This window comes from Sphaeramia orbicularis, chromosome 9 (assembly GCF_902148855.1).
Source record: "Sphaeramia orbicularis chromosome 9, fSphaOr1.1, whole genome shotgun sequence".
NCBI lineage: Eukaryota > Metazoa > Chordata > Actinopteri > Kurtiformes > Apogonidae > Sphaeramia > Sphaeramia orbicularis.
Genome location: NC_043965.1, coordinates 410,175 through 436,003, shown reverse-complemented (window position 1 = coordinate 436,003; position 25,829 = coordinate 410,175). Strand labels below are relative to the sequence as shown.

Sequence of the window (25,829 nt, the reverse complement as noted above, 5' to 3'; positions counted from 1 at the left end):
GAGACCGCTGGAACTTAGTCTGAGTATTTATTTACTCAAAAAACAAGGGAACAAAAATATCTTCACAAATGTGGAATCAAAATTAACAAAAAGGTCTTCACAAACGTGACATCAATAAACTTAAAATAAGAGAGAGACGAGGCAACACAGAGGAACAGGAGAAGGTCGAGGGAGCTCTCGGCATGGCATGAAAGACGCTCTGACAACAGAGAGGAGGGAATAGAAAGGCAGAGCTGATGAGCCCCAGGTGAAGACGATGAAGGGACTCAGGGAGGACGCAGACCAGACAGACACCGTGCACACAGACCAACAAAACCCCTCACCAAAATAAAAGAGGAAATGAACAAAACCAACTAACAGAAACTGCTAACACCGCTGAGGGCGGTGCGTCACACGTCACACCTCCTCACCTGGATGTTATAAGGAAGTCCAGGCTTGATGAACCTGGGCGTCGACACCAGACTCAGACTGTACGGAGATTTGACGAACTTCACCGAGGCAAACTCCGCCCTTTCACCGATCCCACCTGCAGGTCAGTCCGAACTGAACGTCACAGATCAGACTAACGCTTCAGTCCGTCTGGATCCAGATACGTACATACCTGTCCTCTCGTGCACCAGCACCCCCACGTACAGGTACTTCCCCACCAGACTGTTGAGGTCAGAGGGTCCGTCGTGTTTGGACAGAACCTCCTCCATGTTGACAATGACGTCCAGTTCACCTGTGGGAGACAACTGAACCAGACAAAGCCCTGCTCAGGCCATCATGTTACCATGTTACAAAAAAAAAAAAATAAAAATAATAATAATAATAATAATAATAATAATAATGATAATAATAAATTAAATTAAATTAAATTAAATTAGAAAATAAATAAAAATAAATAAAAACAAAAAATAAATAAAAATTAAATAAGTAAAAATAAAAATTTAAAAATTAAAGGTAATAAAATAATAAAAACAAATAAAATAAAATATAATAAAAAAATATTTTTTTTTTAAATTAAGAAAAAATAAAATTAAATAAATAAATAAATTTTTTTTTTTTTTTTTATTTTCTACAAGAAAATCATGTTACCATGGTGTCTTTATCTGACAGTGAGGGGTAATCAACGAAATGGGAAATGTCAAAAATGATCAAATATAATCAACCAAATTAAAAAAAAAAAAAAAAAGTACAAAAAATGGTCAAAAACTAACCAATTAAGCAGCAAAATGACACACATTAGCAAAAACAATGAATGATATTCATTTAAAAAAATCTGAAAAAAAAACCCCAAACATTATGCTACAAAATCAGTAAACACTGCCCTAGATGAACAACATAAGGAATAAAACAGACAAACGCTGGCAGATGAATGTCCAGATCTGAGCCTTGTGGTCAGGGTTAGGGTAACTGAACTGAACCAGTGAATCCACCTGGGGACGGTTCTTCTTACTCTTTCTCTGGTGAGGGAGCTGGACACGACCACCGGCGCATCCTTCCCGCTGACGTATCCGTACTGGATGAACACCTCGCCGTTCACCACCGGAGCGCCGTGCAGATACCTGACAGGTGAACGCACAGGTCAGCTGACGTTCAGGCGTCGGTCTGCGGGTGGCGCTGTGCACTCACCAAGGTTCGAATAGGTTTGGATTTTTCATTCTAGTTCAATTTTATTTAGTTTTGACTTTTTTTTCTCTAATCCAGTTCGTTTTAATTTGTTTTTTAGAGCAGGTTTGATCATTTTTATTAGTTTTCATTTTTTCTAAATGCTCAGTTGTAGTTTAGTTGTAGTTCAGTTGTAGTTCAGTTGTAGTTCAGTTGTAGTTCAGTGGTCTCTTTTCTCTTCTTCTCTGTGCTCCTATTCAAATCAATCCCAGACAGGACTCTGCTGCTTTAGTCTCCATGTTTCCAGGTAGAGTGGGGACCAGAAGACGACTGGAAACCACAAGTGAACACAAGTGACGGAGCAAAAAGTGTCGTATGGTGCCGCTAGCTAAAATTGCTAGTGCGAAATAAATCGATTTCATATCAATTCATATCATATCAACATCGACAAAAACGAAGGGAATTTTATCCATAATTTTTATCCGTTTTAGTTAGTTTTATAAACACACAACACAGTTTCAGTTAGTTATTGTTTTTTTCTTTTAATTATAGTTTTTATTTATTTCAGTTAATGAAAATGTTTTTTCAATTCTAGTTTTCGTCATTTCGTTAGTTTTCGTTAATGATAATAACCTTGGCACTCACCTAGCAGAAACCTTGAAGCTGAAATGATTGAAGCTGTTGTAGCTGATGAACGTCGACTCTGGTTGGATGTTGATGGAGAAACTGGGCAGAACTGAAGCAGAACGGAGAAACAGAAGCGATTCATTTTTCTGAGGCTTAAATATTTCCCTCAGACTCTGAGGACCAGACGAGTTCTCACCATATTCCTTTACTTCGAAGTCGGCGGTGGCTTTGGTGGTGAAATCATCTGAGTACGAAGCTTCGATGGACCAGATCCCCAACCTGAAGAACAAAGATGACGGACACGGACGAACAAATTAAGCAACAAAGTCAACAATAAAACGATCGTTTGGACCCTGAAGGTCACGTCCACCTGATGGCTCCATCTATGGAAGTACATCTTTCTCATCAGATTTTGAATTATAAAAGCCACTCAATCTCTAGCACTGGATTTTTTTGCACTGAAATTAAGTACCTGAATTTTTTCGGCGTCACATGACCAACCTAATGTAACTTGATTGGCTGGCTGTCGGTTGGACTTGAGATCGAATCAGTGCTTATCCTCGGTGTCCCGGATGTGTGATCGTTATTTCTTGCATCTGAATTTTTTGCAACTGAATTTTTTAATTCTGAATTTATGAACATAGTAAAATTGAGAGACAAAAAATTATGATACTTAATTTCAGTGCAAAAAAATATTCATTGCTAGAAATTCAATGGCTTTTCTAATTCCAAATCTGATGAGACAGATTTCCTTCCATATCCGTCTTCCATCAGGTCATTTTCATGATGGGACTTTTCAGGAAACAACACAGAAAACTGTTCAGTGTCGGTCAGAAGGTCAAAGGTTACAGAATCAGAAATGTCCAAAGTGTCTTCCATCTGGATCCCGAAGGACTGGTCCAGGACCTCAGGGATCCTGGACCTGGTCTGAGTCTTACTTGGGTTTGATGGGGATCTTAAAGGGGTTCTGCATCGAGGGGATCCCGTTGTTCGCATCAATCATCTCCACCATGTCCACGGTCTCATGATCCGGGTCCTGCAGGAGACAAACATCCAGGTTCAGGTGGGTCCAGGTGGGTCCAGGTGGGTTCAGAGGTGTTGCTGCCCCCCTTGTTGGCTCGGGGGGGGGGTGTGTGTCATTACGCTCACCTTAAAGGTCAGGAAGACGCTGCGATTGGCCGGTCTGAGCTCCTGGTTCAGGGAAAAGGCCCGGACTTTGACTGGAAACACAGACAGGGGATCAGAGTCAGCGGTGAATCTGAAGGAAACACAGTCTGCTTCATCAAACCGATGACCTCTGACCAAGGTTCGAAAAGTTTTGGGTTTTTACCTCCACCAAGGAGGTTCTGTTTTTACCGGCGTTGGTTTGTCCTTCTGTCTGTCTGTCTGTGTGCAAGATAACTCAAAAAGTTCTGGACCGATTTGGATGAAAATTTCAGGAAATGTTGATACTGTCACAAGGAACAAATGATTACGTTTTGGTGGTGATCGGGGGGGCACTGATCTGCCTTGGTGGAGGTCTGTGCTCTCCGAGTGCTTTTCTACTTCATTCTGGTTTAGTTTTATTTAGTTTTGACTTTTTTTTCTCTAATTCAGTTCGTTTTAATTCATTTTAGAGCAGATTTGCTAGTTTTTATTAGTTTTCATTTTTTCTAAATGCTTAGTTTTATTTTAGTTGTAGTTTAGTTTTAGTTTAGTTGTAGTTCAGTGGTCTCTTTTCTCTTCTTCTCCGTCGTATTCAAATCAGTCCCAGACAGGACTCTGCTGCTTTAGTCTCCATGTTTCCAGGTAGAGTGGGGACCAGAAGACGACTGGAAACCACAGTGAACACAAGTGACGGAGCAAAAAGTGTTGGATGGTGACAGCAGATAAAATTGCTAGTGCGAAATAAATCAATTTCATATCAATCCGACATTGACAAAGATGAAAATGAAGGGAATTTTATCCATAATTTTTATATATTTCAGTTAGTTTTGTAAACACACAATACAGTTTCAGTTAGTTATCGTTTTTGTCTTTTAATTATAGTTTTCGTTTATTTTAGTCAACAAAAATGTTTTTTCAATTCTAGTTTTCATCATTTCGTTAGTTTTCATTAACAATAATAACCTTGCCTCTGACCCCAAAAGAGCGACAGGAACGACTGAAACCGTCTGATCGTCATCACATTTCTGTTTATAATTTTTATTTGTGGACACAGACGGGGGTTCAGGGCTGGTCTCAGGGTGTTGGTCAGTATTGTCAATAGTCTCTTTTCCATTGTACATCTGCACAAAACTTTAGCCATATTTACTAAACGTATTCAAAACAGAAGTGTGTAATGTTGGTTTGTCCATTAAATCACAAATACAATGATTTGTTTATTTATAATTGCAAGAAGTCATTCCATAAACATGTCGACAAACATAAAAATCACGTTGATTTACAGCTATCCAGAACCACATGTTTAGGTTCAACTCTTCTTCTTCTCTTGTTCTAACATCCGTCAGCATCTGTTTGTTTTGGTCATGTGACTCTAGTTGGACTCAAAGGTCTTTCCATTATAGTTTTGCGCAATACAAAAAAACCACCTCTTGCAAAAACAAAAAGTTTTCATCAAAAAACAAGAGTTTGGGTGAAATTGTCGTTTTCAATTTGACAAATTTTATGCAGAAGTTAAATTCACGCAGTTTAAGGGTCAATGGAAAAGAGACTAGTGTCAACATTTTCAAAAACAAACCAGTCCAGTCCAACCTCCTGGGGTTTACTGGTGACCAGACCATGTGATTGGTCAGCTGATCCAGACCTGCCGCTGTGATGGGGCTGAACAGGTGCACTGTGCACTGAAAAAAAAAAAAAGTAAAAAAAAATGGTGGTATTCCAGCAGCAGGGGCGGTGAAAAAATACTGTTAAATAACGGAAAATAACCATCTCATAAAAATACGGTAATTTTCCATAATTAAAATACAGTTTTTTGCCCTAACTTTACATGAGATTTTGCATTTTTTTTGACTTTTTAATGTTTAATAAAGAATATTGACATGTATTAAAACAATCAAATTACCTATAAATATATATATATAAATAATTTTCAGTGAGACTCAGTTGTCCAATCCACTGATAAAAACTGTATTTGGACAGTTTATCAGTGCTTATACATGTTATACATTCACAAAATACATTTATTCAACATTTTTTTTGTGAAACCTCCTGTAATTACACAAGATATTTGTCAATTAACAAACAAGTCTGGTTCAACTGACAGAACTAATGCTTCTTTTACGGTTAATTTTCAGTAATTTTATGTCGTTTTCTTTTTTTTTTTTTTTTTTTTTTACAGTATTAAACTTTAAATTAACAGTTTAATCTCATAAATAGAAAAGAAATATATGCGAAATTATGATACATTTGCAAATGTATTTTAACTGTATTTTTCTGTGAAAAAAGAAAAAAAATATTTTAAAAAATTGAAATTTTTGGTTATTCACAGTGACAGTTTTTTCGTGTTAGTTTACATCTGACGCGTAAAATCACAGTCTGTTTTTGTCATTTCATTGATATTTTCCTGTATCTTAAAAAAAAAAACCAGGAAAAATCTGTAAAATAAACAGTGAAAATTCTGTTAAATTACAGATTTTTCGTACAGTGTGGGACAGTGAGTCTCACCTTTCTGCAGGGGCGTGTACAGCGATTTGTCAGTTTGGACGAACAGGAAGCCGTTGTCTCTGCTCAGGGGGACGGACAAGTGCTGGTTGATCTCTGCTGATTGGACGTGGAGAATCACATGATCCACAGTCTTGTCCACCTGACCTGGGAACAGCTGGACAGACGGAACAGGACAGTCACATGGGTTTGGACACGAGGACACGAGCATGAAGACCGACACAGGAGACGACGGTCAACCTTCAGCTAACAGGAAACATGGACCACAGTCTGGTCCGGACCTGGTCCAGACCTGGTCCTCTGGTCTCAGAAAACAGTATTTTAATCAAAGTATTCATTTTATGTTCAAAAGAATTCATTTGCATGCCTGAAGTTCAGTTTCAGTGTAATGTGACGGTTGTAACAGAGTAGTTGACTTTTTCCTGGGAGACCCACAAAAGAACGAACACGTGTAGCCATCGAAGGAACACGTGAATTTATGGAAAGTTATAAAATGGGATGGGAAGAAAGAACATGTGAGCTCATGGAAAGTTTCAGAAAACGTGGTGTACAAAAGAAGTACACATGAGTGGAAATTTTTGAACATTCAAAAAGTTACATATTTATATATGATAATCAAATACTGGGAGTTAGTTGCATATGTATATTTTTGACCAATTCTTTCAGACACCAAAAAGACCTTACCTTATCGGAGACAAGCTAAAAAGGGGGGTTTCCGACGTGACTAGATTAATGTTCAAAATATGATAAAAATGGGTATAGTTTGTAGCTAAACCCAACCTACTTTTGACGCTATAAAAGCGGTCTCCCAGAGCCACAAGTCCGTTGTTTCTGCAGATGTCAACTCAGTGTTTATTTTGTGTGAATAAACACTTAATGCAGCTCCAATTCTGCTCGATCTGTGAGTTTGTCTTTGGCTTTGTGTGACTGTTACTGGACAAAGTTCCACTACGTAGATGGGAGTACAGACATAAATATAAACTGGGGAAGAGCGTCAAAGACACCTGGGATGTCTCCCACTTGTGGTCGTAAATTTTACACGACAGTCCATCACCAGTCAAACGTGGACTGGGACCAGCTGTTGAACCGGTCCCACTCACCCGGATTTGTGCGACACCCTGGTGGTTGTTCTGGGCGTTGAGGGTCACCACCTCCTTGGCCAAAACCACGTGATCCGGCGCCATGGAGGTCTTCACGAAGACGTAGACGTTCACATTATCAGAGAAACCGAACAACTGCAGGACCACGGTTTCCACGGCGTCGAGACGAAACAGGCGAGGAGCGGTGACCAGGTACCTGTGGGAGACGGGGTCAAAGGTCATTCATCTGTTCTAATATTTACCAGAACCCAACAGAACCAGTTTACAGCACTATAAAAAACCACATGGGATGCATTCACAGTCCCTTCGTAAATAGGATCATCCATAAACCCTGATTTAGTTGTTTCAGTCCAATATCAGATTTATTTCAGACGTAGAATCCAACTTCCTGTTTTTATCTTCTACTCATGGTGTTCAATTTTGTTCATTTTATTCATTATTTTTCTCAGTTTTTAATTGGTTTGTTAATTTTTAATTCTTTTATTCAACTTTTGTTTGGTTTTGTTTGAGTCTGGTGTCGTAGAATCTAACTTCCTGTTGTTGTCGTCTCCGTTCTTCTGTTTTCTGTGATTTCCTGGTTTTTCCACATGTTCAAATGAACCTGGAAACATGTATGAAGACAAAACCCAGGGGGGTTCATCTGATTGACTGTAATCAGATTACTGCTGTTTTTCTTTTTTTAAAATCTCAGACCATGAGTCAAACCCAGATCAGATCCTGGACCTGGACCAGCTTAGATGTGGACACTGGAGGAGATGAACATAATGAGATCAAAAAACTGATGAGTTTAGTGTGAATGTTGTGTTAAAGTGAACATACGAACATACGGTGCATATTAATGAACATCTGAATGTAAATATGACAGAATGAGTCCGTCCTTATTCTCCAGGTCTGAAAAAACACACAATAACTGTTCCTGTCCCACTATCCACATGTACACTTTAGATTCTATCAGTTTATTCCTAATATAAATTATTTATTCAAAGTCTATTTTTATTATCGTCACATGTAGAAGTCGTTCCATAAACATAAATATGTACAGAAGCACATGCCAGACTACCATTCTACTGTTATGATGCTGGACAAGACAAGTAAAAAAAAAAAAAAAAGAAAAGAAAAAACTCTTCTTCTCTTGTTCTAACATGTAACATCTGTTTGTTTTGGTCATGTGACTCTAGTTTGACTCAAAGGTCTTTCCATTACAGTTTTGGGTCAGATACCAATTTAACTATGAACAAAACACCTAGAACAACAACAACTATTCAGAGAAAAACTAGAGTTTGGGCGAAATTGTTGTTTTTCCATTAAACAAATTTATATGAACGAGTTCAATTCACACAGTTTAAGAGTCAAAGGAAAAGAGACTAATGACACTGATGGTTCAAAGTATTAGTCCGCCATCCTCTTCACAGTGACATTTATTATTATTATTATTATTATTATTATTATTATTATTATTATTATTATTATTATTGTGTTAAACTGCTTTGGTTCCAGTTTGAAGTGCAGTTACTTACGTTCTGTCCTGAGCCTGGATCCTCCACCAACACAACAAACACAGCAGGACCACGCACACCTTCATCCTGGACAGGACCAGACACAAACTGAGCCTCCAGAACCTGAATCTGATTCAGAACCTGATCCAGAGCCTGAAGCCTGTGGACGTCTCAGATGGAAACTCCACCGTTAACACACACAGGTTTGTCCGACAGGTCGGAGTCAAAGGTGAGTTTGTTCAGTCTGTGTTTTCAGATCTTACACAACACCGACTGTTTACAGAACACCTGAACACAGCACAGCCAGGGGTCGGAGGTCACAGGTCACATCCAGAACCCCTGTGGACTACAGTGGGTTAGACCAGTCAAATAATCACACAAAAACCCAGAAATAAGCACAACTAACTACACACTGTAGGGGAGACCGGGGATGGTTGGAACCCTGTTTGTCTCAGCTCCTATAACTCGCAGAAGGTTACGTACCACACTTATAAACTTCAAATAGAAATGCCTTTAGCTCCTCCCACATCACAGAATGCATTATTCAATGTCAAAGGCAAGGAGGGCTACTGTTCCAACTTACCCCACTACTGGGGTAAACTGTAACAATAAGATTAAAGAACTAAAAACTGAGTCCACACCATAAAATATGTCTCCAAAAGCATTTATTGTGCATGTGCTCACACTAGTCATGTAGTCAGGAGAAGTTAAGAGCAAAAACAAAACAAGAGTTTTAGCAAAATGATCCATTAGACACATTTTTATGTGCGAGTTGAATTTGAGGGTCAATGGAAAAGACACTATTGAGGTTTGATTATCAGGGTTAAAGGGACCAGGTCCAGGCTCTGAAATGGTCCTGGACTTCAGTCTAAATACTTTCAGCGGTCGAACAAGCCTTGACTTTTTTAGAAATAATCCAATCTGAAAACTGAAACCAAACTCCCTCCGGCATTTGTCGACAGAATCATAGCGACGCTAACGTCAGCTGCGCTGGACCAGGTTGGATTATTTATTCATGTTCATCTGCGTCCACTGTCCTTCTGTCAGTGACCTTATGTCCATACTAGGACACAAGCAGCCTTGACCTTTGACCTTTGGCCACTGTTTTACTCCCATCCTTGTCTGTAAGTGAGTATTTGTGTCATATTTGATGGAATCACGTCCATAAGAATGAATGAATGGGAGGAGCCTGTGTTCAGAAGACCTGTCAGTCAGAAATGGGTTAGGGGCTTAGAGTTTAAGGTTAAGGGGCTTAGGGGCTTAGGGGGTTGGGGGGTTGGGGGGTTGGGGGTTAGGGTTAAGGTTAAGGTTAAGGTTAAGGGGCTTAAGGGGTTAGGGGCTTAGGGGGTTAGGGGGTTGGGGGTTAGAGTTTAAGGTTAAGGGGCTTAGGGGGTTAGGGGTTAGGGGTTAGGGGTTAGGGGCTTAGGGGGTTAGGGGCTTAGGGGGTTGGGGGTTAGGGTTAAGGTTAAGGGGCTTAAGGGGTTAGGGGTTTAGGGGGTTAGGGTTAGGGGGTTAGGGTAAAGGTTAAGGGGCTTAGGGGGTTAGGGGGTTAGGGGGTTGGGGGTTAGGGTAAAGGATAAAGGGGCTTAGGGGGTTAGGGGCTTAGGGGGTTGGGGGTTAGGGTTAGGGTTAAGGTTAAGGGGCTTAAGGGGTTAAGGTTAGGGGGTTAGGGTTAGGGGGTTAGGGTTTAAGGTTAAGGGGCTTAGGGGGTTAGGGGCTTACGGGGTTGGGGGTTAGGGTTAGGGTTAAGGTTAAGGGGCTTAAGGGGTTAAGGTTAGGGGGTTAGGGTTAGGGGGTTAGGGTAAAGGTTAAGGGGCTTAGGGGGTTAGGGGGTTGGGGGTTAGGGTAAAGGTTAAGGGGCTTAGGGGGTTAGGGGGTTGGGGGTTAGGGTAAAGGTTAAGGGGCTTCGGGGGTTAGGGGGTTAGGGGTTAGGGTAAAGGTTAAGGGGCTTAGGGGGTTAGGGTTAAAATGATCAACTAGATCCAATCCAATTTTCTGACATTAAGGCGGGCACTGAATAAACACATGAGGTCACCCTGGCTAACCTGACCTTTGACCTTTGACCGGCAGATGTCCAGTGTTTTTCAGTGTGTCGTCTCTTCGTTCTCAGATCAGTCTGATCCACACAGACACGACGGTGATGGTCAGTTCATCCTTTATTCAGATCCACAGTGGACATACGTCATATATGAGCAGGTACATAAACATATACAGGAATAAAGTCCCTTATATTCTGGCCATAAACACATCTCATGTTCATATTCACAGTCTTTGAACTTATTTACAAAAACAGGCGTCAAATAAAGACGCTCTGTTCTTCACTTTCATCGTCCTCCTGTTTTTTCTGAATATTTAATATCATTTAAAACACAAACCTTTACATGTGGATTTTTTTGAATAAACAGGGTCAGTAATAATCTGAGACCCACTGATAACAGACACAAAGACCAATAATATTCATAATATCCATAATATTCATAATATCAATATTAAAATCTGTTGGATTTTTCAGGCTCCGCCTATTTTCAATACATGGTAAGTAAGTTCAGAGGAATCCAGAGAGTTTTTAGTCCGTTTACTGACCAGACAGATGCACATCGCTAACAGATCAGCATACTACTAATGGCTAGCATACTGCTAACGTTAACTAGTAAAGCTAACAGATTAGCCTGTAGCTTCATGTCAGTCAAGTTGTTAGATCCAGTTTTTAATACTGTGTTCGACTCTTACGCAGCCTTTTAAACATTTCTACTGTTTAAACAGAGGTCAAAGCTAATACGCTAATCTGTGACTAAAGTGTGGAAACACACGGACACAGAGGGGCTAAACATCATCGCATTTACCTTTGTTAGCAAATGCTGCTGCTAATTGTTGAAATAAAGCCCCAAAACTTGTTTAAAAGATGTTTTGTATAACTGCATTATTTACCAGCAGAGAAGCATGAAATGAAATAGAATTCATGCTAATATTAGCTTAATCTTGCCTTTAGTTTGCTAGCTCTACTGCTAGCATCATAATAAATCTACTGTTTAAAAGGTGTGTTCGTTCAATACAAATGACTTAACATCTGTAAAAACTGTAAAACTCCAGTAAATAAGTGTTAAGTTAAAGTGAACGTAAGCGCTAGTTTTAGCTAAACACCGTTAGTTTGGGGTTCTTCACAACGTTAAAAGGTTTGTGTGGAAAATAATGCAGAATTTGAATTAGCTCCAAATGATTCTGAGTGGATTAAAGGTCACAGATCAGTCAGTCAATTAGGAACGGATCCAGATGGAAGTGTTAGCGACGTTCTGCAGACGCGAAAGATAATATTAGAGTGACTTTAGAAAACTCACCAGGACCTTAAACTGTATTAATATGAATGAACCATCAGATACTCAGTTAAAATCTGTTAAACTCAGTTAAAATCTGTTAAACTCTGTTAAACTCTGTGAATTCCTCTGAACCTGTTTTTAACACATACATTACAACCTTTGACATGTGCATGCAAAGCAAAAGAACATCATCATCATCGTGTCAAACATATGATACTGATGTAAACAAACCGACAGCGTCTCTTCATGCATGTGGAAAACCAGCAGTGCTAAAAACAGACACATGAGTTTTAATGTCAACACCCAGTTTGTTCTTTAATGTAGATCTGATCCAAAACCTGATCCAGAATCTGATCCTGAACCTGACCCTGAACCTGATCCAGAATCTGACGAGTCGAGTTGAGAAATAGATTAAAATCACCTGGAAACATCTCTGGTGCTGCTGCAGGGCTCTGATTGGCCACCTGGTTGCCTAAGTAACAACTGAGGGGAGGGGTCATAATGGTTCGTGTCTGTGGCCATGTTGAAACGGTTTGAAACCAGTGTCGTTAAAGTTCATCACAATCACTGAGGGATGATGTTAAAGCTGCAGAGACACTGTTTACACTGATCCTCTGATCAAAATCTGATGATTACTGATCATGTAAACAGTCTAATCTGATCTGTTTGGTCAGATAACAGCAGTAATCTGATTACAGTCAGATGAACAGCCCTGGGTTTGTCTTCATACATGTTTCCAGGTTCATCTGAACATGTGGAAAAACCAGGAAATCACAGAAAACAGAAGAACGGAGACGATGACGACAGGAAGTTGGACTGAAATGACTGAACCAGGGTTTATGGATTATCCTATTTACGAAGTGACTGTGAACGCATCACATCTGATTCTGACAGTTATTGGATTTATGTGGTCGTGTAAACAGGTCAGTGTGATTGACAGCTGTATCGACCAATGGCTGTTCAGGTTCTGTCAGATGTTCTACCTGGAGGCGTCTTCAGGTCTTTGTAGATGAATGAAGGTCTGGTGGTTCGGGGGGGTGGGGCTGAGAGGGGGTCAGTCACAGTCTGGGCCCCCACCAGGTGTCACTAAACTCCACCCTTTGGTCCTGATGGAGGATGGACCATTCTGGTTCTGGTTCCTCTGGTTCTGTCACAGGACCATGGTGGGGATGTGGTGGACCAGCGAGGCCGGGTGTGGGACGGCGGTCAGCTGAGGGGGGTGGGTAGGGGGAGGGGAGTGGCCGGCGTGGACCCCCGGCCCGCCCCCCACCACCACCACGCCCCCGGCGCCGGCGGCGTCGGCGCTGGGCCGATGGCGGGCGCTCTTCTGATGGGCACGGAGGCCGGCCAGCTGCGAGTACGCCGACTGGCACACGTGACACTTGTACGGCCGCTCGCCGGTGTGGAGGCGCACGTGGTTCCGCAGCGTGGACGACTGACTGAAGCGGCGGTTACAGAAGCGACACACGAAGGGCTTATCCAACGTATGGATACGCATGTGAGAACGCAGGTTACTGCGGGAATTAAAACCACGATGACAGATGACGCACCGCATCCGACCCAGACTGGACGAAGAGGAGGACGAAGAGGAGGAGGAGGAGGAGGAGGAGGAGGAGGAGGAGGAGCCATCACAGGGGTGGAAGTCATCTGAAGAGGAGGAGGAGGAGGAGGAGGAGGAAGAGGAGGAGGAGGAGAGGAGGAGGAGGAGGAAGAGGAGAAGGAGGAGGAGGAAGAGGAGGAGGAGGAAGAGGAGGAGGAGGAGGAGGAAGAGGAGAAGGAGGAGGAAGAGGAGGAGGAAGAGGAGGAGGAGGAAGAGGAGGAGGAGGAGGAGGAAGAGGAGAAGGAGGAGGAAGAGGAGGAGGAGGAGGAAGAGGAGGAGGAAGAGGAGAAGGAGGAGGAGAAGGAAGAGGAGGAGGAGGAGGAGATGGAGGAAGAGGAGGAGGAAGAGGAGGAGATGACGGATTAGAAACACTGTTGTTTTTCTGAACATAAACAGATGATTGATTTTATTCTTAATGTTTCATTTAGTGAAATGAAACTGAAACTAAAACTATGAACATGAATCAGTGGAGGATGAAGATGAGAATGAAGATGTGGATAAAGGTGTAGGTGTAGATGCAGGTGTAGGTGTAGGTGCAGGTGTAGGTGCAGGTGTAGGTGTAGTTGCAGGTGTAGGTGCAGGTGTAGGTGTAGGTGTAGGTGCAGGTGTAGTTGCAGGTGTAGGTGTAGGTGTAGGTGTAGTTGCAGGTGTAGGTGTAGGTGTAGTTGCAGGTGTAGTTGCAGGTGTAGGTGTAGGTGCAGGTGTAGGTGTAGGTGTAGGTGCAGGTGTAGGTGCAGGTGTAGGTGTAGGTGTAGGTGTAGGTGCAGGTGTAGGTGCAGGTGCAGGTGCAGGTGTAGGTGTAGTTGCAGGTGTAGGTGTAGGTGTAGTTGCAGGTGTAGGTGCAGGTGTAGATGCAGGTGTCGGTGCAGGTGTAGATGTAGATGCAGGTGTAGGTGCAGGTGTAGGTGTAGATGCAGGTGTAGATGCAGGTGTAGGTGTAGATGCAGGTGTAGGTGCAGGTGTAGGTGTAGATGCAGGTGTAGGTGTAGTTGCAGGTGTAGTTGCAGGTGTAGGTGTAGTTGCAGGTGTAGGTGCAGGTGTAGGTGCAGGTGTAGGTGTAGGTGCAGGTGTAGGTGCAGGTGCAGGTGCAGGTGTAGGTGCAGGTGTAGGTGTAGGTGCAGGTGTAGGTGTAGTTGCAGGTGTAGGTGCAGGTGTAGGTGTAGGTGTAGTTGCAGGTGTAGTTGCAGGTGTAGGTGTAGTTGCAGGTGTAGGTGCAGGTGCAGGTGTAGGTGCAGGTGTAGGTGTAGGTGCAGGTGTAGGTGTAGTTGCAGGTGTAGGTGCAGGTGTAGGTGTAGGTGTAGGTGTAGTTGCAGGTGTAGTTGCAGGTGTAGGTGTAGTTGCAGGTGTAGGTGCAGGTGTAGGTGCAGGTGCAGGTGTAGGTGTAGGTGCAGGTGTAGGTGCAGGTGCAGGTGTAGGTGCAGGTGCAGGTGTAGGTGCAGGTGTAGGTGCGCTGGTGCTGGTACCGTTCTTGTTCTTCTTGGTGTGCTCTTCGTCTCCTCCTGGAATCCCTGGAATCCCCAAGAAGGTGTTGTGGGAGTTTCCGTACCAGACGAGGAGCTCCTGGTCTGGAGGGATGGTCTGAGGAGAAACAAAACCAGGAGCAGGTTCAGAACCAGGTTCAGGAGCAGGTTCAGGAGCAGGTTCAGAACCAGGTTCAGGAGCAGGTTCAGAACCAGGTTCAGGAGCAGGTTCAGGAGCAGGTTCAGAACCAGGTTCAGGAGCAGGATCAGGAGCAGGTTCAGAACCAGGTTCAGGAGCAGGATCAGGAGCAGGTTCAGGAGCAGGTTCAGAACCAGGTTCAGGAGCAGGTTCAGGAGCAGGTTCAGAACCAGGATCAGGAGCAGGATCAGGAGCAGGTTCAGGAGCAGGTTCAGGAGCAGGTTCAGAGTTGGACCAGCAGAGGGCACCACCACCCCAGAGTCCAACTGATCCACAGTCCACTGAACTACTGAAACCCACCAGCAGGGTTCAGGACCAAGACCCAGACCCAGACCCTGGACCCCAGACCCAGACATAGACACAGACCTGGACCCAAACCCAGACACAGACCCAGACCCTGGACCCCAGAGGCTGATCCCCTGCTGTGAGGCGTTCACTGACCTCCACAGCCTTGTAGAAGATGCTGCTGCCGATCTGGACCACCTCCAGGTTCTGCTCCTGTTCATTGCGGGCACATTTAATGTAGGTCATCCAGCTCCTCTGGTCCTCCTGACTCGCATCGATGAAGTACCGGACCGAGCCGTCCTCGTTGAACACCTGACGGACACAGGGACACCAGTCCATCAACCAGTCCAATCCAGTCCATCAACCAGTCCAATCCAGTCCATCAACCAGTCCAGTCCAGTCCAGTCCAGTCCAGTCCAGTCCAGTCTAGTCTAGTCTAGTCTCTACACTGAGACCAAGTATAGACTTGGACCCGGGTTTAAGACCCATCAGGTCTAAACATGAAGAACCAGATGTCTGTACAGATATGATCTGGACCGGGTTGTGGACCGGGTTGTGGACCTGGTTGTGGACCTGATCTGTCAGTCATGTTGTGGGGGTGTGTCATGTGTGTAGCCCCGCCCCCTGTGCTGCTGGTACCTCCCACATCAGGTTGTTGTTCTTGTACAGGTCGATGTGTTCTGGGGAAATGAGGCGACCCGTGAACGGACCCATCTCGGTTCCGGCTTTGATCCAGGTCTTGGAGAAAATACCCAGACCTTCACCTGGACACAAGACCCACAATGAAAACCCTGAACCTGGACCTGGAACCGGGTCAGAACCAGAGGACCTAAACCTGTTTGGACCCTTTCACAGACTGGTTCTGTCCAGTTTCAGTCCCTTTTCCAATAAAACGCATCAAATGGTGTAAAACCATGGGCTGGTTTATGACTGAAGGTGGACTTATTCATGGATTTAAACCAATAAACTATTTTAGATCTGAAATGTGTGATGAAAGGACCTTTAATTCAGTGTTTGTGTTTTCATTAAAGGTTAAAAAAAAACACAAACTCATTCATTCAGAACTTTTAAAACACATAAAGTGCATTTGTTTTATCACAGATTTATTGTTTTTCTGGGATTTTTCAAGTAAAAATCTTTTTTTTGTGCAAGTTTTTTTCTGTTAAAATGTGCAGATTTAGTTTTTTTCTTTTTAAAAATTACAATAAAATATGAATCAGTGAATCTGATGGATCTTTTTTTTTTTAATATGTGAAATGGTTCCTTCAGTTTTCTCTGACAGTGTTTGTGTTTTAATGAAGGATTGAACTTTAATACTAAAATAATTCAAACACAAACTCAGTTCGTTAACTCCCACAGGTTCGTCTATAATATTTATCTGCATTTACAAAGTGATTTCTCTTCCTTTATTCTTATATTCTTCTCTATATTTTCCTTTTTTCAGTGTAAATCCTGTTTTTTCTTATATTTAATTCTCTGATCATGTTAGTGTTCATGAAAAACTCAGATTAAATTCAAAGGTTATTAAAAGAAAAACAGAAAACTGAACTTTTACATCAAATCTATCACTAACTGCACATAAAAACTAACATCTGCCACTGTGTTTTGTTCATTGTTAAATTCATTTTTATTAATTCTATGTTTAATGTTATTTTACTCTTTTGTTATGATCTGACACATTATAAATAAAACCTGACTCATTTGTTTTTGCCCCCCCCCCCCCCCCCATTTTGACTTTTTCTTCCATTTTTCTTCAGTTTGTGGTTTATTTTGTTCATGTTATTTATTATTTTGTTGATTTATTTTTCTTTTTTTCTGCTCTAGCTGTTTTTCTTCATTTTGTTGCCATTTTATTCATTTTTCACATAACTTTAATTAATCTTTTCGCTTATTTTTTTTTCCACATTATTTATTATTTTGTACATGAATCAATGTTGTAGAAGATGATGGTGTTTCCATGGTAAGTACAGAGCCTCTAAACGTCCAAATATGGTCCTATCTGATGACCATGAAAAGATGAAGAACTGTATTTGACACCAATTATTGACATGTTTAGATCAGTAGATGGTTTTAGGTGTTTAAGGGTTCATTCAGTCAGAGTTTTTATTGAAAAAACTAACTTCAGCCGTTAAATGCTCACATTTTTCTCTGTTTCATGAAGCTTTTGTGTTTTTTTAAAGGATGGTTGAATTAAAAATGTTGATAAATGGAAGAGTTTTGTTTGTGGATGAGAATAAACCTGCATTTGACTCAATAAATGAATCCAACCCAGTGAAGGAAGCGAACCGCTGCAGCAGAAAACAGTTTATAGTTTAATCAGCTGACCACCTTAATTACAGCATCAGTTATTAAGAAATTCATTCAAAATCCAAACGACTGCTTTTTTGTCTTATTTTTCAAGTAAAAAATCTCAGATTTTGCAGGTTTTTCTTCACCAGATCCAAGAAAAAAAAAATGTTTTGCTGTTAAAATAACATTAAACATACATTTGAGTTTGAACTGTTTTTTTGTTGTTCTTGTTGTTGTTGTTGTTGTTTTTACATGTGAAATATTTAATAAAATGAGTCAAACACAGTGAAGGAAACATTTAACTGCATTAATTTATAAGATCATTAAAAGGACAAAACTTTATTCATATGTTCATTAAAATGGAAATAGAACCTGTTTGTTTATTTTTCGAGTAAAGAAAAAAGCTCAAATTTTGCTTTTTTTTTTTTTTTTTTTTTGGTATAATTGATCTTTGTCAAATCCATGAAAAAACGGAATATTTTACTGTTAACTTTAATTAAACATTCATTACAGTTTAGATTGTGTCGGTTTTTCCTCGTGGTTTTTGTTACTTTTTTCATATGTTAAAATTAAAAAAAAAAAGAAACAGCAGTTTTTGGTTTTGTCTTCTTTTTTTTATGTCGCTCTATTTTGCAGGTTTTTCTTCATCAAAACCAAATGTATTTTACTGTGAACATCAATTTAATACGAAAGTTTTCGTCATAATCAGTTTTCTCTCAGTGTTTTCTAATATTTTACAAGTGATATATTTAATAAAATCAGTCAAACAATGCGTTATTATTATTATTATTATTATTATTATTATTATTATTATTATTATTATTACCTGGAACGGAGCTCTGGGCGATGATCACCTCACTGGGTAAAACCAGACTGGACAACTTCTGCACCTCTGGAGAACATGTGAAGAACATCAGTATGTTTTACAGGATATTAAAGGCGTTTTTTTCTGTTAAAAATCATAATATTTGGAATTTTGACGCGTAAAAAACGAGGTTAAACTGAACATAATCTGATTCATTTGAGTTTTGTTCAGGAATTCAACACGATTTTACGCACAGTCTGAAAAAGAAGAAAATATAAAGAATTAAAACTGGAATAAAAGTGTCAAATAAGAACGAGCAGAGGCGGATCAGGAGTCCGGGTCCTTTATGTCAAACCCGGTTTCACGGTCCCGTCGGACCGTGAAACCGGGTTTGACATAAAGGACCCGAGGAGGAGGAGGAAGAGGAGGAGGAGGAGGATGTTCACACCAGGAGGAGCCGCAGATTAAATCCACCCGTGGAGTGAAATAATCCGCGGAATCTGACCCGGTCCAAACGGAACCACCGGGATCAGATGGAACGGGTTCTACGAAATTATCCCGAACGAAATATGCGAAAAAAGCAACGAATTCACCGGAAAAATGACGGAAACTAACTGTTAAAGACGGAACCAACAGGCCGCAACTGAAGTTAACACGGATAGAAAAAGGATCAAGAAATAGGATTCATTCATATTAAAAATAAAAATTTAAATCATGTTGTTTTTATTTTTGGCTCTCACCAATGAAATAATTTAACGACAACCATTTAAATAAACTTTGAGAAAGAAAAACAACGAATCAATTAATAAATTGAATTGAACCCAAATATTTCCGTTTAAAAATCCGCATAAATAGGAGAAATAAACGGATTAAAATCTGATGAATTTATGCAACTGGTTCATTCACTCAAGAGTTTAATGAGTGAAAAGTCCGGAACATCGAGTGTTTTTTTTTTTTTTTTGGTAAAAAAAAAGCTTCAACTTTTTTCAGCGGAAAAAAACTTTGAACTTGTTTCTGCGGCGAAAAAAACAGACGTAAATTTTTTTATTTTTTTTAAATGTATGTTTAATTCAAGTAAAATTCAACCTAAATGTGACTTTAATTGTAAAATTCAGAGTTTAACAAGTTAACATGATGTGATTCTTATAGTTTTAATATTTCAAAGGTTTTAAGGTTGAATGTGTTCGCATCCATTAGTTTGAGGTTTTACTTTTTTCTTTGTATTTTTCTTGGTGGTTTCTGTGTGGACTGACCTCCGGAGAAGGACTGGGCCAGAACCTCCGCCGTGAACGCGGTCTTGGGGCTCGCGCTCGGCGCCGTGCGGTCCTCGTGCTGCAGGTGATGCGGGTGCGCGTGGTGGTGCTGCTGCTCGCCCAGCACGTGCCTCCAGCGGCCGTACAGGAAGCTGTGCAGGATGTCCGAGGTGATGATGTCCGCGAGGGAGAGCGGCTGCTGCGGCTTAAAGGCCGGCTTCAGGCCCAGGGAGGACCCGGGTAACACGGAGCCCATGGCGGGACCGGGGAAGGAGGACCGAGTCACAGGGGCCGGAGGAGCCGGAGTGGAGTCCTGCAGGTGGGCCTGAACTTTTCAGATCCACCGGTGAACTGAGGTCCGGGTCTGGGGTCCGGGTCTGGAAGTTCGGTTCTTCTGGGTGTCAGTGAAGGAGCTGGAGGAGCTGAAACCGGAGCTGGACTCAGAGGAGGCTCTTATAGACTCCTGTAGACCCCCCTCCTCCTCCTCCTCCTCCTTCGGGGGAGGAGTGTGTGCGCGTGCGTGCGTGTGTGTCCTGCACGCGCAGCCACTCACAGCTCCAGACCCTCAGGTAGAATAAAACAACGGCAGATGCACCTGGTCCTGGTCCTGGTCCTGGTCCTGCAGACCCACAGGTTTCTGGTTCTTCTGCGTCATACCTGTGCAGGGGGCGGGGCCGTGCTCACCTGGTGGTTCCGTCTGGTTTCGTCCCATGTCCAGATGCCCAGAACCGGACCGGGTCAGGCCCAGGTGCTGCTGAAAACACCTGGAGGAGGGTCCAGTCTGTTCCGGTTCTGCAGAACATTGTGGACCAGGTGGATCCGGTTTCAGCGGATCCAGAACATTCCATCATCTGAACATGAGGACCAGGACCAGGACCAGAATCTGAACGTGGTCCACACACTGATCCCAAACAAAGTAAGACCTGATCTGGACCCAAACTGGACTGAGACAGAAAAAGAACCAGGACCAGGACCAGGACCAGGACCAGGACGAGGTTCAGATGATCTGATGGTTCTTTCTTTCTTTCTTTCTTTCTTTCTTTCTTTCTTCTTTCTTTCTTTCTTTCTTTCTTTCTTTCTTTCTTTCTTTCTTTCTTTCTTTCTTCAACTTTCACTCGGAAACAAACACCTTTAGATACAAACTGGTCGGACATTTACTGATCATTATTGATCGGTTATTGATTCGATCGAACAGCTGTTGATTGTTCAAAACCCAAACAGAAGGAAACTGAAGCGGAAAAAGCAGAAAATCTGTGGAAATTCAAACTCAGACGGGTTTAAACTGAAGCCAGTGGATGAGAACCCTGGACCAGATGATGGCCGTGGTCTAGGTGGGGGTTTTGGGAGGTCTTGGGGGTCCGGGTCTGGTCCATGTGGACTTGCGGAGGAATGCGACGCGGGTTTCGGTTTGAGCGACGGAGCAGGAAACGGGATTATAAAGAGCGGCAGCTGCCTGGTCCGGATCAGGATCATCTGGTCCCTGATCCGTATTTATGAGCTTTTAAACATTCATTATGAGTCTCCCCCCCCCCCCCCCCCCCCCCCCCAGACCCCCAAACCCCCTCCTGGTCCTGGGTCAGATTTATAGAATAAAAGAGTCCGGATGGATGCGACTAAAACCTGGAACAAACAGACGTTTCATCCAATAAACGGATGAAAACGTTCATTTCTTTATAGAATTAAATCTGAAATAAAAACTGTTGATTCACAGAAAAAAAACAAAACAAAACATGAAGTGAATCAAACATTTATCTGATATTTATCTTTCGTTGTGATATTTGTCAAAAATGTTTTAATATATCTTATATTAAAGATTCTTCATCACTGCATATTTACTTTTATTTTTAAATCTATAAAACTGTTCAATGTTTCGTGTCTTTTGGTTTAATTTAAACATTTGTGTTTCAGTTTTTGGACTTTTGGCTTTGGTTTTATTTGTAACCGCTTCCTGTGTTTTAGTATTTTCGTGTTAAATCCTCTTTTCTCTCTTAAATCGGTCTAAACTGTCTCTGAATCTGCGTCTTTTTCTTTTTTCTCATTTCATCTCCTTCTTCTCCTCCATCCTCCCCGGGGCTCGGCGCGTCCAACGGCCGCCTCTCGGGCTCTCCTCGTCGGCCTCGGCGGCCGCTCCGCCCCGCTGTCCCCCCGGAGCTCCGCAAGTAATAGAACCTGCGCATCTTTTGTTCCGCAGAAAGAAAAGAACCCAAATCCGGACATAATGGAACATTTGCAAGTGTTTTTCAGTAGATTTGACTCAATGAACGCGGGGTTTTCGCTTTTTCTTTGGGGGGGGGGGGGGGGGGGGGGGGGGGCGTCACGCACGCGGGTCGAGCGCGTCTTTATCGGGAGAGGACACGCTTTAATGGGCTTTTCCAACAAAACCTTCAGTGAGTGCGCCCCCCCCCGCCCCCCCATTCACTGCCGCCGATGAGAAACACTTGAACCCCAGAGGACGCCGGGAAGTCACGGCGGAGAAGCGGCAGGTGACTGGCACGCGTAAAGACAAGAGCCGGGTCCGCGGCGACCGCAGGGGCTGATGGGAAACAGGCCGAACCGCCTCATTAGTATTCATGCGGACCTGTAAGAACCAGCACGAGCACAAATAGACTCAGCTGCGCGCGGACCCCCCCCCCCCCCCCCACACACACACACACACACACACAAACACCAGACCTGATCAGCAGCAGCTCATTGAGGCCTCAGCAGAACCACCCAGTCCAGTCTAAGAGAACCGAACTGCACTAGAAGAACCAGAAGAACCAGAACCCCTCAGGTCTGATCACCATGATCTGGGTCCTGGAGGTTCTGGAGGTCTACATGTCAGGTTCACTGTGTTCTGGTCCAGGTTCTAGTTCTTCAGTCCACATGACATGTGATGCGCTTATTTCCCATGATGGCCTTGTTGTGGACCTGGTCTGGTGTGGACTCCACTTCCCAGAATCCTCAGCAGGTCAGATGTCCTTTCAAGGTTCAGATTCTTGCTGTTCTTCATGTCTTGGGTTTGGACCAGACAAGTCCAGATTCAGTCTGGTCCTGGTCCTGGTGGTTCCACCTCCATGTGATGAAGAACCAGAGGAACCAGGAGCATTTAAACACTTTAGTGAACTACAGGAGGAACAGGATGGAGCTAGAACCTTCATGTGTCCAGACCTCTACTGTAGAACCACCTAGAGCAAGGACGGACCAGACTGATCTGAGTTCAGCTCAGATAGACTTAGACTGGGACTAGACTAAGCAGGATACACTGACCTCCTCTCTGCTCCTCCTCCTGTCTGTCCTCCTCTCTTCTTCTCCTCCTGTCTGTCCTTCTCTCTTGTCCTCCTCCTCTCTGTCCTCCTCTCTTCTCCTCCTCCTCCTGTCTGTCCTCCTCTCTGCTCCTCCTCCTGTCTGTCCTTCTCTCTTGTCCTCCTCCTCTCTGCTCCTCCTCCTGTCTGTCCTCCTCTCTTCTTCTCCTCCTGTCTGTCCTTCTCTCTTGTCCTCCTCCTCTCTGCTCCTCCTCCTGTCTGTCCTCCTCTCTTCTCCTCCTCCTCCTGTCTGTCCTCCTCTGCTCCTCCTCCTGTCTGTCCTCCTCTCTGCTCCTCCTCTGTGTCTATAGTGTCATCAGATTCATATCCATAATAATCGCATCATTATAATAATCAGATGTGATGCGTTTACAGTCCCTTCGTAAATAGGATAATCCATACACCCTGCTTTAGTCGTTTCAGTCCATTATTGGATTTATTTCAGAGTTCGTTCATATATAATGACGTAGAATCTAACTGCCTTATTGTCTTTAACTCATGTTGTTTAGTTTTGTTCATTGTTTTCATTATTTGACTTTTTTTTTTTCTGGTTTTGATCGATCAGTCGACAGAGTTCGTATGAGCCACAACGCCTCCTTCAGGTCACATGACACAGAACCAGTTTAAGGTATCCCAGTGACCTTTGAAGGAAACATGGATGACGTAGCACCAGGCTGGTCTCCACGGCAACACAGATGGATGGAAGGCAGGATGGATGATATGGGGGGGGGGGGGGTATGGGTCCCCTGAACTTCATCTGAAACACTTGGACCTGATCCACAGCAACCATCACATCAATGTTTAATAGGAGTCTGAAACACATTAAATACACAACAGTACACACACACACACACACACACACACACACAGTACAACAGTACTTCAAGACCAGACAATTACAAACACACACAAACAGTTCAACAGTTCAGCTGTACTTAAAGACCACACGCATTAATACACAATGAACACACACACACAGTCTGATTTGATTGCGTTCTGAACTTACTAGTTGATGTCTTTATCAATAATCTGATCCATCAGGTTATTGATAGATTTTATCAGTTCACACTTTATTCAAATAGTTCAATTCAGACGTTTCACAGGTTTAAACATTTATCAGTAAAAAGGATAAACCTGGGTCTGTGTGGTGGGTGTGTCCGAGGGTCTGTGTGGTGGGCGTGTCCAAAGGTCTGTGGTGGGCGTGTTCAAAGGTCTGTGTGGTGGGCGTGTCCGAGGGTCCAAGAGTCAATGTGGTGGGTGTGTCCATGTGATGTCATACAGTGAGTCTTGATCCACCTCCACATGTGGACCCATCAGAGGTTTATGGACCCCTTGGGGGCTGAGGGGGGGTTAATGTGTAATTACAGTAACGTCTGAATGACACATTACATTAGTCAGACCATCTGTCCCCCCCGAACATGAATAAATAATAAACCATATTTAATGTACATGACGAGGTGGTATGACACACACACACACACACACACACACACACACACAGAGGTGACAGTAGTTCGTTCAAACCTTCTGCTCTTCCTTCTAACTCAAATCCAAACGAACATGTCGGTGAATTTTCAGTGACTCAGCTGATTGGACCTGATCTGGACACGCCCCTGTCCATACAAGGGCAATAGCTGATATGGTCTCAGTTTGACTGTAGGGACAGGACGGAGGCTCTGGTCTTGGGGGGTCTGGGAGGTGACCCAGAACCTCCTAGACAGATGACCGTTCCTGCAGAACTCCACCAATCAGACCTGTATGGGGGCGTGGCCACAAGGAAGCCCCTCCTCCAGAAAAGGTACATGACACCACCTGCACTGGACAAAAGGACTGTGGACTGAAACCAGGACTGACCGAGACTCACGTCTGGAGGAAACCAGGACATTGACCCTAAGCCCTGGACCGGGTCCAAACCTGGACCAGGTCCAAACTGAACCCAACAGGAAGTCCAACATGTCCACTTCCTGCTTCATGAACCGGTTCCTGTTTCTGCATAAAAATGGAAAATTCATGCATTTTGTCTTAGAAACCGATCAATAATTTTTGTCAGTGATCTGATAAATTCAGTCCCTGGATGAGGTTTGAGCTGGGATCAGATTTAGTTGCCATGGAGACCAGGTCAAAGGTCAAGTCATTGGTTCTGGTCGTAAATGCTTGTTTTTTCTGTAAATTATGAACAAAAACCCAACTAGTCAGAAAGAATGAGCCTGTTTATTAGCCCTCATGTTAATCAGTATCATCATCATCATCATCGTCGTCTTCCTCCTCGGCCACAGACAGTCGTGGCTCGGTTTCAAACTCAGCTCCATCAATAGAATCTAATAGAAAAATCTGCAGGTTACAGTTAGAAAAACAACAGAAACCATCAAACCAAAGAGTCCAGCGCCCCCTCCAGGACGAGGGGAGGGGGGGGCTCCGGACCCGGAAGATCCAAACCGGAGTGGACTGGAGACGCCGGACCCAGACCCGGACCAGGGACTCAGAGGCCGACAATCCAGTTCTGGACCCGGATGCCGGTCCACCTCCACTCCAGTGTATTCAATCATTTGGGGGGGGGGTAGCTGTGGGACCATGATGCTGGGATGGGAGGGCAGTTAGCCTAGCAGTCTTGAGGATATAACACATACTCAGCTTCTGTTTCGACAACATGTGAATTAAACTATATCATTGAACAGGATAAAGAACTGAACGACAGAAACCCGCCAGAGTGGAAATTTACACAAAAACCATATTATGGACAAATGAATATTCAGGATAAACAGATTTAAATAGACCCCTGTACAGGAGAACTCTTATTATTATCATCATCATCATCGCACACATACACGAAGCAGAACAACTCAACAACAGCCACATCTCCCTCAATGCAAGACAAACGTCTCTGT

At 43.0% G+C, this 25,829-nt stretch overlaps 1 protein-coding gene across 1 annotated transcript in view; it reads right to left on the bottom strand.

Moving 5' to 3' along the window:
• The window catches only part of c5 (complement component 5), a 42,105-nt gene extending 22,189 nt beyond the window's left edge, over nt 1–19,916 (bottom strand). Inside the window, 15 exon segments of the mRNA XM_030143158.1 lie at nt 411–526; nt 602–734; nt 1,439–1,547; nt 2,236–2,326; nt 2,414–2,496; nt 3,156–3,253; nt 3,367–3,437; nt 5,863–6,016; nt 6,960–7,155; nt 14,833–14,947; nt 15,043–15,317; nt 15,432–15,625; nt 15,953–16,077; nt 18,429–18,494; nt 19,661–19,916. Coding sequence (XP_029999018.1) covers nt 411–526; nt 602–734; nt 1,439–1,547; nt 2,236–2,326; nt 2,414–2,496; nt 3,156–3,253; nt 3,367–3,437; nt 5,863–6,016; nt 6,960–7,155; nt 14,833–14,947; nt 15,043–15,317; nt 15,432–15,625; nt 15,953–16,077; nt 18,429–18,494; nt 19,661–19,916 — 2,082 coding nt within the window.
• Between the last annotated feature and the right edge of the window lie 5,913 nt (nt 19,917–25,829).